At 35.4% G+C, this 12,027-nt stretch overlaps 1 protein-coding gene across 3 annotated transcripts in view; it reads left to right on the plus strand.

Annotated features, from left to right (window-relative positions):
- Positions 1–12,027, plus strand: part of LOC110830025 (CD109 antigen) — a 70,792-nt gene that overhangs the window by 49,258 nt on the left and 9,507 nt on the right. For 2 of the 3 annotated variants that reach the window (XM_022064388.2, XM_087348067.1), the window contains exons 15-23: positions 3,027–3,144; positions 3,228–3,420; positions 3,871–4,031; positions 4,590–4,728; positions 6,111–6,229; positions 7,705–7,844; positions 8,525–8,744; positions 9,652–9,832; positions 11,505–11,707. In XM_022064388.2, coding sequence (XP_021920080.1) covers positions 3,027–3,144; positions 3,228–3,420; positions 3,871–4,031; positions 4,590–4,728; positions 6,111–6,229; positions 7,705–7,844; positions 8,525–8,744; positions 9,652–9,832; positions 11,505–11,707 — 1,474 coding nt within the window. Of the gene's footprint in view, positions 1–1,556; positions 1,801–3,026; positions 3,145–3,227; positions 3,421–3,870; positions 4,032–4,589; positions 4,729–6,110; positions 6,230–7,704; positions 7,845–8,524; positions 8,745–9,651; positions 9,833–11,504; positions 11,708–12,027 lie in introns of all 3 variants that reach the window. The other variant, XM_022064387.2, reaches the window with a different exon arrangement.

Raw genomic sequence — 12,027 nt, forward strand, 5'->3', positions numbered from 1 at the left:
TGGTTGCCACACTTGAGAATCTAATTATATGTGTTCATGTAGATACATTTAAAATTCTACTTTCAGATATGAAGGGTATGTTTCTTGTAGTAAGCAATCCCAAAGCATTTTATTTTCCCTTATTTAGTATTTAGGATATTAACTTTTGTATATATTGGAAATTACTGATTGTTTGTTATACTTGTACAGGACTCACGGTCATTCTTTCATTTTAAACACAGTGACTACTAATATAAACTGTGCAGTAGGAGCTTTTCTTTCTTGGCTTTTCTTTTCTTCTCTTCTTTGCTTACAGGTGGTGGTATGTGGGGAGTTAGGAGTATTCCACTGAATACTCCAAACTCTTTCTACACACAGTTATTGGTCACATTATTATTGGAGGAATATAATCTGTACTTCTGTCAGCAAGCAACTAGCAGCCTGTCACTGCAGGATATCACAAGTGAAGACAAAAATGTTTTCAGTGCACATATTTTCTATGAGCTACGGGTGCATGATGAACTTTACTAATTATCTGTTTCGTCTAAAGAAATTATTCAAAACATGTTTGTTAATATTTTAATATTATACTAATAATGCTCCGCCTACAGAGAAAATCAGAAGTAGGATTATCTGTGTAAGCTGAGAAGTGTGTGTACCTAAATTCACAATACTTCAAAGTATACAACCATCAATGGTCTCTACAACAGGATAATTGCTCATTGGACACTGTTTGGCATAACAGAAGGAATCCTCCAAAATTTGGTTCTAGGGCCCTGAAAAGAAAGAAATGGTGGCATTTTTCATTTGCTACTACAGTGTGTTTGGCAGACTGTATGTAATAAAATTTTTCATGTTCAAAAATTGTTCACATTTATTTTATTGCATATAATTGAATCTGAATTGGACAAACCCACATTGGAAGAGAGTTTTCTGTACTATTCAGAGACCAATCCTGTGGGGTAAAAATAAAAGAAGCACATAAGTAAAAATAACCAATTTGCATTTGTAATATCTGTATTTTATATCTAAAAAATGGATTAGATTACCTATATTGAACTTCTATTTCTGTACTTATAAAAGGTATGTTGGTCTGTGTCAAAATTTAATATAATTTACACCTGTACCTAATGTAGAATTATATTAAATAATGTGTCAGTTTTGTAACAGTTACTATAAAACACAACATTAAATTGTATGGCATAGGTGTAATGTCTCCCAAAACTTGTTACAACTATTTTTCTCTTGAAGCTTTCTCTCTCCTGGGTTGTTGCGCTGTGTAGTCTGGTAGATGTTTACCAACGTTTCAGAGGTCATACTGCCTCGGTCATCGCCCTGATGATGGAGGCAGTATGACCTCTGAAATGTTGGTTAACATCGACCAGACTACACAGCGCAACAAGCCAGAAGACAGAAATCTTTGTACTCACCGCTGTGAAAACCTCAAATTATTTTTTTTCTCTTGTCATCTATATCTTATAAAATCTGTCATTGTCCCTCACTTCAGCCTGGTTTTGCTAGAAGATCTGTCTTTCACTGCTACCCCTTGGTCTCCAAATGCTTGTGTTGCATTACAGGCTCTGACTTGGACATGGGTTTGATAGCACAGAATCGGTCCTTATTCCGACCTATTCCAGCACCTGGTCTACCTGCGGTGAAGCTGGATCTTGGGCCTGCAGTGGTATACAGGCCTGTGACACGTCCTCCTTTGGCAGGCCCGTATGCCTTCTCACGCATCCCCATTCCTGTCTGGAATAAGCCCCAGGTCTTCCTCATGCATGATATTGCTTCCACTTGGCTTTTCACCAATCTCTCTTCAGGGTATGGTGATGTTTTGAATGCTTGAATAAAGTAAAATTTGTTGTGTTACCTTGCACAGATCTTTATAGCTGCAAGAAATTTCTTCCATAAGATTACAGTGTAATACAAAACAGAAAGTATCAGTGCTCAAATGAAGAGTAGATGCCACCAGAATACTTCTGATGACAAAACCATTTTAGATCTGATTTACCTAACAATACAGTGATAGCTACCATATATATTGAAAAAAATGCCATTATTTCTCATGGCATGAATTGATAATATATATTTATATGTTTTGACAAGTTACAATGTTAATGGTTGCAATATGTGCATTTTTATAATTTAAACATATTTTTTTTATGGAATGGTGCTAAGGTGCTATTAACTGTGGTAGTACTGGTCTGCCAGTTTTGCCTGATATGAAGCACAGGCATATTATGTTATAATTTTGTGTTCACCCTTTCTGGTTGATAATTTGGGTTTTTTTCTAGAATAATTTGTGTAATTTAAATGTTCCACTTTGAAGGAAAGTCCATTCATTACTACGTTTTGCTATACAGTGTCTCTTTTTATCACTTGACTGCACCTTGACACTTCTGCTCTCCCATGCAATGGAGCATTAGCCAACCACTTTTTTATCTCTGTAGTGCATGTGCAAGTAACTGATTAACTTGTAAAATGGTATAGTGGTATTGCATAGTGTTTTTGGATAATGGTGTTATCAGAATTTGTTGGGGATGAAATGAGACTGTAAATTCTGTCAGAAATGACCTGACTTTATCCTACCATGTAAAACAATAAGTCCAGAACTTTGTATCTTTTCTAACCAGGCCTAGTTTACTTTAAGTGGCTACATAGACACTGAAAATTATATTTAAACTATTGTTGGAGTTTGTAGAGTTTATGAAGTTATTAAAACAAGTTTGTCATGTGTTCAGGAATATTGTCTCTACATACATGTCCTACAAAAAGCAGAATGTAGGTTGTTTGTAAAAATTGCTGAGGAATGGCAAGTTGTGTTCTGTCTGTGATCAGTTGGCCACTGTACAGGAATGATGTCACTGGCTCTATGACACTCAGCCCAGTGATTAAATAGAGACTCTGTTTGATAAGTTATTTTATCATAAACGTAATTAAATACCTTCAGTTATGATTTCTGTTATATTGACTATTGTCTTCATAAGTAATCATTTGATACTAATATCAAGGAATTGTATTTTCAGAATATATTTGTTATGTTTTAGGTTTGATGGAAAAGCAACAATACAGAAAACAGTTCCAGACACCATTACATCTTGGGTTATTTCTGGCTTCTCTGTGGACCCTTTGTTTGGTCTTGGACTTTCTGAAGCACCAAGAAAGGTTTGAGACAAGACAAACGTTTTGCTTAGCATTTGAAAAAATTAGTACTTTTATATTTTAAAATCTGAATTTCATTGCCGTAGCTTCGAGTGTTCCGGCCATTCTTCTTGTCATTGGACCTGCCATATTCAGTCGTCCGTGGTGAGACTGTTGCTATTCACATTGTAGTGTTTAACTACATGAGCAAGGACTTGGAAGCAGATGTTACTCTGGAGAATGAACAATTGGAGAATTTTGAATTTGCTGAAGTGTCTAATGATGTCAATGAGCAGCCAAGTAAGTGGAGCTGAAGTAATGGTGATAAGTGTTACCTAGTTTCATAAAACGATTATATTGTCACCTTGCCACAGCTGAATATAAATCAAGAAAAGGAAATGTCTACAAGTCTTAGACCTGACTGAAAAACCAGGAAGATTTATTTTGTAATTATTGCTTTAATTTTTAAGTTCATACACCTGTATGTCTAATGTAGTGTCAGTAGGATAACAGTTATTAGTAATTTTGTTGTATGTAGCAAGAGATGAAATTTAGAGAGAACAAAGTGGAATACTATTTTCTCTGGACCTGATACTATCCTACTTCTTTATTGAAAATGTGACTGCCATCAGCATAGTTAACATGATGTTGGTATGTTTTTATCATAATATTCTTTTAAGAAAGGTCACTAATTTGTCTGGAAGTCAAAATATATTTTATTTTTGATAATGATACTTTTGTTCACACTAGAGCTTGAGCTGTATCGACGCAAGAAAGTGTCCGTCAGAGCCAACAGTGGATCTTCTGTGTCATTCATGATAACACCAAAGAAGCTTGGCCACATCACTATAAAAGTAACTGCTTCTAGTCCTTTGGCTGGTGATTCTGTGGTAAAGAAACTGCTTGTAAAGGTAAGTCATTTTTTTATAATTAAATATAAATAAGTATGTTCATATTATTTTATTCTGTGTAGTTTCATACTTTGGTACATTAATTAAAATTTTAGACAATTTAAACTTCAAATTATAATTTGTATTTCCATCTGCTACCACTTCACATTTGATTGTTAAATTATATTTGTGTTATGACCAGTTAGGCTACCTTCAGAACATGTTCATCAATGCTATGAACTGGGTTCACTTTACATTTATTTACATAAAATTACAGACAATATAAATTTCCTGTTGTAGCTTATGAATGGTAAAAACTGAATTATAATTACTATTATTAGCTCAGTATAGTGACAGGCTATGGACTGGATGACCGGGGTTCGATCCCCAATGGGACCAGAGGATTTTTCCTATAGCCTCTGCACCCAGCCTCCTATCCAATGGGTTCCTGGAGTGCTTAACAGTAGCCATATAATATGATTTGCTAATGTGGAAATTTGTTGTAGAATGAGCCATGCATTATATTAAAGACATTGAAATAGTTGTTGGTTGCTAATGTGTCCCTGATTTATATTCCAGGCTGAAGGAGAAACCCAGTATTACAACAAAGCTATATTTGTGGACCTCAGAAATAAGGGCTCATTTCAAACAGTGGTCACTCTAGATGTTCCAAAGAACATAGTTACAGGTTCAGATATGGTGGAAATATCAGCAGTAGGTATGTAAACATCATCACATTAACATTGATTTAATAAGATAGAAGGAGTATAAAAATTAAAACTAATGTGTCAGCTTCGTAACATTGGAGCAAAATATCAAAGAAGCTTGCCTACATAAAGCCGCAGTTTGAATCTTTTTAACATGAATGTGGGATTGGTTACACATTCACATTAATTTTATAATGTACATTTTTATTTAAATAATTTAATATAAATTGTGTTTAATTCATTATTATTCAGTGTTCTGTCTTACGACAGATCCATTGCTCTGCCCAAAAAGAGCTCTCCAGTTTTCCCTATTCTCAGCTTCTCGTTTTAATTCCTGGAACTTCATTTTCTTTCCTTGTTTCAGATCGTCGGTTAGCTGTATCAGTCTTCTTCCCAGTCCTCACTTTCCTTCAACCTGGCCTTCGATGATATCACTCAGTAACCAATTCCTTCTCATAATATGTCCCAACCAGTTAGCTTTCCTTCGTGTAATCGCCTGCAGAATGTTTCTTTGCTCGTTGACTCTCCTCAATACTTCTTCGTTGGTCACTCGATCCGTCCACCTAATCTTCTCTATTCTTCTCCAACACCACATTTCAAAACTCTCCAGGTATTTCTGTTCCTTCTTCCTGAGTGTCCAAGTCTCTGCTCCATACAGTGCGACACTCCATACGTAACACTTCACTAGTTTCTTCTTCATCTCCAAGCCCAACTTGCTAGTGAGAAGTATCCTCTTCTTGACAAAAGCTGCCTTGGCCATGGCTATCCTTGCTTTTACTTCCTTAACTCATAAGTGACAAAAAATTTAAATAATCTGAGGACAAAGGAAAAGGGGCTTTAAATTCACAAAGATATATGCTTGGACTAAAATGTTTGTAATTATTACAATTTCAAACAAATTTTTATACATATTTTGTAGGGAAGTCGTGTCATATCTGCAGAATATGACATAGCTAAATACATCACTAGTACTTCAGTTTGGTGCAGTAGTACTCAGCGTACTCAAAACATGCCACATCCCCATTAGCCATAAACACACAATGCATTACATTTGTTTATTTATTTATCAGCAGAAAGATGGGATGAACAGTGCTCCAACAGTAACAAAGATTTCCTTCAAATTTATTTGAATTAAATGCCAAAAACTCATTTTCAAACCAGGAAGCAAAAATATTGCATGTCATGCAAGCACAAGACCTGTTTTTTTATATCACAGGCTGAGTATTTATGTTTATGTGCTTGAAACATTGGGACTTCTAAAAAAATTAATAAAAGGCTTTCAAATAAACCGGAACAGTATCACAGGCCACACTGTATGTTTTCATTGGCCACATGCAGCCTACGGGTCATAGTTTGCTTGCCTCTGCTGTAACTTATGTTTTTGTGTTTCTAGGTGATATACTTGGACCAAGCATACCAAACCTTGCTAATCTAATAAAAATGCCATTTGGATGTGGAGAACAGAACATGCTCAATTTTGTGCCTAATATTGTTGTCATTGAATACTTGAAGGTGAGTCTGAACAAACTGTAAGAATTGAATGTGTAAGTGTCCCTCACTAAACATAATAGATAAATTTTAGCAACTTCACACTATTAATTGAAACTATAGTAAGTAATATTTGTTTTTATGTGTACTTTTATTATAAATACTTATTTAAAATAATAAAAAATGTCCTGCCCTTAATATAGACACAACCACCCTAGGAATTATTTTATTGATGGTTCAAGGAGAGTTCTTTGAAAATGGTTGTGTCTAGGTCAAATCTGGGATTTCTTTAATACACTACAGAAATACATCCCAGGATGGTGGATAAAATTCATTTATAAATTTACACATATTTCAAGTGGCCGGAGAATTGTGCTTTTTGATATGAGGAAATACATGTTTGAGATTCAGGAAAATTCTTGCATTCAGTTACCAGAATCTTGCTTGGAGGATGAAATAGAAAACAATGAGACAAAGATGTTAGATTACTTTTGTTTTTCTCAACTCCTTGTTGACTTCAAAACTGATTTCACACAGGCAAAGAATTTAGATAGGACCTTCAATGTCAATTTATAAAAGGCAGGATCTATTTATTTATAGTTTATTTAATGATTCTTTTTCAGTAGCTCAGACTATATAGTTTTGAATGAGATGATAATAGTGAATAATCAATTGGAAAGGGTGTGGAAGGAAGCAGTGATTGCCTAATTTAAGGTGTGTTGGATAATATAAATTAACAAGGACTTCAGCTTAAAATTTTTGTAAGCATTGCCAGCTAGAAGGTAATAATCCTTGGCAGCCTTAAATCTTGAGATATTCTTCCCTTCAACATGCTTCCAGTGCTGTTCTGTTTAATCTACATTGAAAACTTTCTTCTTCTCTGAATAACTTATTAGCACCTGACAACATCACTAACTGATTACTGACATTAATGTTATCATGGATAATGTGCACCAGGAGTTCTCAACTTACAGCCTGCACAATTTTTTTAACACTGCACCACTCTGTATGATAACAATAGTTTTTATCAGAAAACATGCTTTGTTGATGTCAGTATTTGGCAGTTGCTATCAGAGCAAGCAGTTTTTCGGTTTAATGAAAAGTGTCAAATAATAACTAGGATGCATCTTATTGATGAACATTTGGAGGAATGCAAGTAAATTATAAAAATAGAAATCAAACCTAACAGATAGGCTATGCTAGCAGAAGCACTGTAACTACCATTGTTAAAGAAAATTACTGAGTAAGTTTTGAACCTGTCTGTATTAATAAGCCAAATTTAGTAGAAATTTAATAAGCAAACTTTCAATTAAATGACTTTTAATGAATTGAGCCTGTAAATTGATGGCAAAATCTGAATGTGGTCTCAGGTCTAGAAAAGACTGAGAACCTTGCTATTGAAGTAGGAAACTTTAAAGATACAGAAATAACATATGCTTCTTCAGTTGTTTGTTCTAAGAGGCTTTATTATTAATTAGCATTCATTGCTTTATCTACAGAACACAAATCAGCTGACCCCAGCTGTTGAAGGTAAAGCTTTACGATACATGGAAACAGGTTACCAGCAAGAACTGACGTATCGTCATTCAGATGGTTCCTTCAGTGCCTTTGGAAATAACGATCCCAGTGGCAGTACATGGTTAGTGGAGCTGTATTTAAACATGTTTTACTTGTTGAAGATCTTAGGCTTTAGAACATTTCAGTGCTAAGTGCTAATGTTGATCCTGTATTTATACATGGTGTCATCATCCAGAACAGTGAGGCAAAAAGACTTGGAGAGAAACTTTCATTAACCTGATGAAGGGAAAGTGGATGGTGTTACATGATGTGGAAAATACAATCCTCAAACTTTATTTCTGGAATTAGAAAGTTGTTCACAATTTAGCACATTTATCATAAGTTGGTATGAGCCGGGATAGCTCAGTCAGTATAGTGACTAGCTACAGGCTGGACGACCGGGGTTCGATCCCCGACGGGGGCAGAGGATTTTTCCTCTAGCCTCTGCATCCAGACTGGCTCTGGGGCCCACCCAGCCTCCTCTACAATGGGTACCGGGGGTAAAGCCGGCCGGGGTGTGATGCTGACCACTCACCCCCATCTATTGCTGAGGTCAAGGAAGAGAGGAGCTATACCTCCACTCACCCCAAACGCCTACATGGCGTATAGTGGGACAAACTTTACTTTACTTTTATCATAAGTTGGTGCATCCTGTTGCATATCACTGTGTGTAGAATTGTAGCTTTATTCAGCTGAAATAAGTAACGTTTAGATGTGTCCTAACAGGTATGTGTACAAAGACCAACAATTTTATGTTTTCAGGCTCACTGCCTTTGTTGCCAGAGCCTTCCGACAAGCAGTGCCATACATTATTGTGGAGGAGAAGATAATCCAGGAAGCTTTACATTGGTTGTCAATAAATCAAGCTTCAAATGGAAGTTTTCCAGAGGTGGGGAAAGTAAGCCATCAAGATATGCAAGGAGGAGCTGCTAAAGGAATGGCTCTCACAGCATACACACTGATTGCTTTCCTTGAAAATCAGGTTTGTACATGAATGTAATATTGTAGTTTTATAAAGAGCTAAAGTTAATTACACTCTGATTTGTCATATTTTTCCTGTTGAATGCTGGATTGAAACTCTATATTCTGTTTTCATGCATTCAAAATATGCATCCTCCAATACAGGGAACAAAAGTAATATAAAAAAAAATTATTGTTGTTGTATGAAATCAATTCAGACATACAATATGTCAATTTTGATCCACTGTGTTTCTGTACCAATATTTTAGAAGAACATATTAACTCCATTTTCAGGGTTTCTTAAACATATAACCCAGAAGACAACAATTCATATTTTCATCACTGTGAAAACCTCAAATATCATACAGTATGTCAGCCAATCTTACTTTCTATGTTTAATACAAATGCAAATTAATTTATGAATAAAAAATATGCTTGGCAAAATATTTGGACTCATGAGAATTGAAATGGGGGATACAGATATTACTTAGCAAGTAACTTAATGATTTACATATACTATTATTAATGTGGTCAAATTAAGAAGGCTGGAATGGGCTGTGCATGGGAAAACAAGAAATGCATACAGAATTTTGGTTGGCAAACCTCAAATAAAGCAGCCACTTGGAACACCAAATGAATGGGAGGATAATATTAAACTGAATCTTAATGTAGTAAGTTGTGAGAGTTGGTCATGATTAAGCTGGTTCAGAATGAGGACTATTAGCTATACTAAACCTTCATATTCTGTTATCAGATGATTAAGTATGTAGTTAGTTAGCTACTTAGCTAGCTAAAACATGTGAGTGTGCACCTTGGTTTTAAAGAAAGTGTGTTGCGTGCATTAGAGTGAACAAATTGAAGTGAATATGGTAAGAAATGAAAGCAGAGGTTCAACTGTGGATAAATAAAATTTTACGTATGTGTTTCAGCAATATTCAAATCAGCTTTATCGTAATACCATCAACAAAGCACTGGACTACATTGTTAGAAATCTGGATGGGGTGAATGATGTCTATGCCCTTGCTATATCAAGTTATGCTCTTAATCTTGCACAGCATTCAGCGAAGGACGCAGTCTTCAATCTGTTTGAGAGCAAAGCTCAGTCGTCTGGTAAGTAAATCTTGTTCAGTATGTTGTTTTTAGTTAAATAGACGGACTGCTTTCATAGGAGTTCAGTTGCTCAGCTTTGTGACTCAGAATTAGGTTAGGTTGCAACTAGAGGTGTGGGGATAGCTCGAAACTTCACACAGTTCAGATTAAACCTTAAAAATTGGAACTTCAATTTTTGAGCCTAATGCTTAACAATTTATTATGATAACTGTTTTGCAATGAACATTTCTTCTTTTTCTTATTATTTTATGCCTTTGCTGTATAGTATGACATAACTGACTCACTCTAACTGGCAGAGAAGTCAAACATTTTTATGTTTAATAGTATACAATAATATGAGGAGTAGAGAGGCTATCAAGGTCATAGGTGTGTAGCACATGCACAAGATTTTGTTCTGGAACACACAAGGAAGAGTCAGGATAGATAACTGATTAGTAGAGCATCATGTTGCTTGTGTGGAGTTCCTTGTGAAACTAGAATCATTTATTCAAATGCAGTGAAATTTCTTAAAAGTGAATAATGCGCATGGGACTATTTCTCAAAATGCAATAAAGATGTGAGTTTTGAGATGGCATGTGACTGGAAGTGTATGAGACATAAAGCACTTCAATCAGCAGCCTTCAGTTTATATGCCTGAGACCACTGACCATACTGGAAACAGTCAATTGGAGTCCTTGAATGTATTTTCAGCAACAAGCTTCAGTACTAGGCATGTTTAACGAAACTGAAGCATTCTGCACATTGCGTGATTTCATCCATACAAGATTATGAGTTATCCAGGAATTGAGTGAAGCAGATAAGTGAACAAGACAGGCATTATGTAGAGACTATTTTGGAACTACAGAATCATCAACCAGACATAATCTTTTAATAAGTGATGAAGTACATTTTTATTTCTCAGGCTTTGTAATCAGAAAAAACTGCTGATTCTCATCCACAGAAAACCCACATGAAATCCATCAGTATCTTTCCAATTCCCCAAAAGTTACAGTATGATATGCTGTTTTAGTTGCAGGTATAATTGCACCATACATTTTTAAAATGAACATGGTTTGACTATAACTGTGATTAAAATTTGGTATAGACATATGCAGGAAACAGTGCTTCAACTTAAAGACAAGATATTTAACTGTGCTATGTGGTTCAAGCAAGATGTACCTCATCACATACTGAATAAATGAGTGTGGAGAAGATGTGCAAAATGTTTCTGCTTTGTTCAATCTCATCATTTAGTGATTTAAACTGACCACCAAATTTCTTTATTTGTCAGCCCCTTGCTGTTTTTTTGTGGAATTATCTGATGAGTTAAGATGTGGCCCACCACTTTGGATGATCTTAATGCCAGTATCAGGGAAGTAATTCAAGTATACTTCATGACATGTTACAGTGTGTGATGGATGATTTTACTGACTGCCTCCAAAAGTGCATCACTGCGGAAGGGGGCCATTTATTGCATTGATTTCAAAAAGCAAACAGTTTGTGTATCAGACTTAATTTTCAAGATTTTTGTAAAATGTTATCATGTCAGCTTATATTATTTACTCATGCAGAATGTATTAACAAATGAATTTGCCAGTCTTCTCTGGTGGACCCTGTATCAAATTTGGCTACTTTAATTTTTAGGTTATGTTTTTGTTTTCTGATGATCCTAGTATCTAAACTTCTCATTCAGGTGATCTAAAATGGTGGCAGAAATCTCTTGGTAAGGATGATAAAAAAAATCCTTGGTATGCACTACCCAACTCTGTGGATGTGGAAATGACAGCATATGGCTTACTCACATACCTGGAACATGGTCTGGTACAGGATGCTCTACCCATTATGAAGTGGTTGATAACACAGCGAAATGAGCAAGGGGGTTTTGCTTCAACACAGGTAAACACATGTCACTTGATTGCTGACATAGGAGAAGTCATTAAAATCTTAAAGATTCCTTCTGACTAACTTTCTTTTAATAGAACCTGAAACTTTAACACTGCTGGTAACAAAGCCTGCTACTGCACACAATACTAATTTAGTCTAATCCATTTTACGTCTTTATTGTCATATACTTAAGATCAGTTTTAATATTATCCTTCAATCTCCTCTGTATTACAAGGTATGGCTTTGAAACAACCTTCCTGAACAACATTCTACATTGTTGATGTTGGTTTTCTGGATTGAGAGGACTAAAGCTGGAGACAGTATATACCTCT

The sequence above is a fragment of the Zootermopsis nevadensis genome, unplaced genomic scaffold (genome assembly GCF_977971745.1).
Source record: "Zootermopsis nevadensis isolate Lab colony 2312 unplaced genomic scaffold, Znev_1.0 Znev_ptg000012l, whole genome shotgun sequence".
In the NCBI taxonomy this organism is placed as follows: domain Eukaryota; kingdom Metazoa; phylum Arthropoda; class Insecta; order Blattodea; family Termopsidae; genus Zootermopsis; species Zootermopsis nevadensis.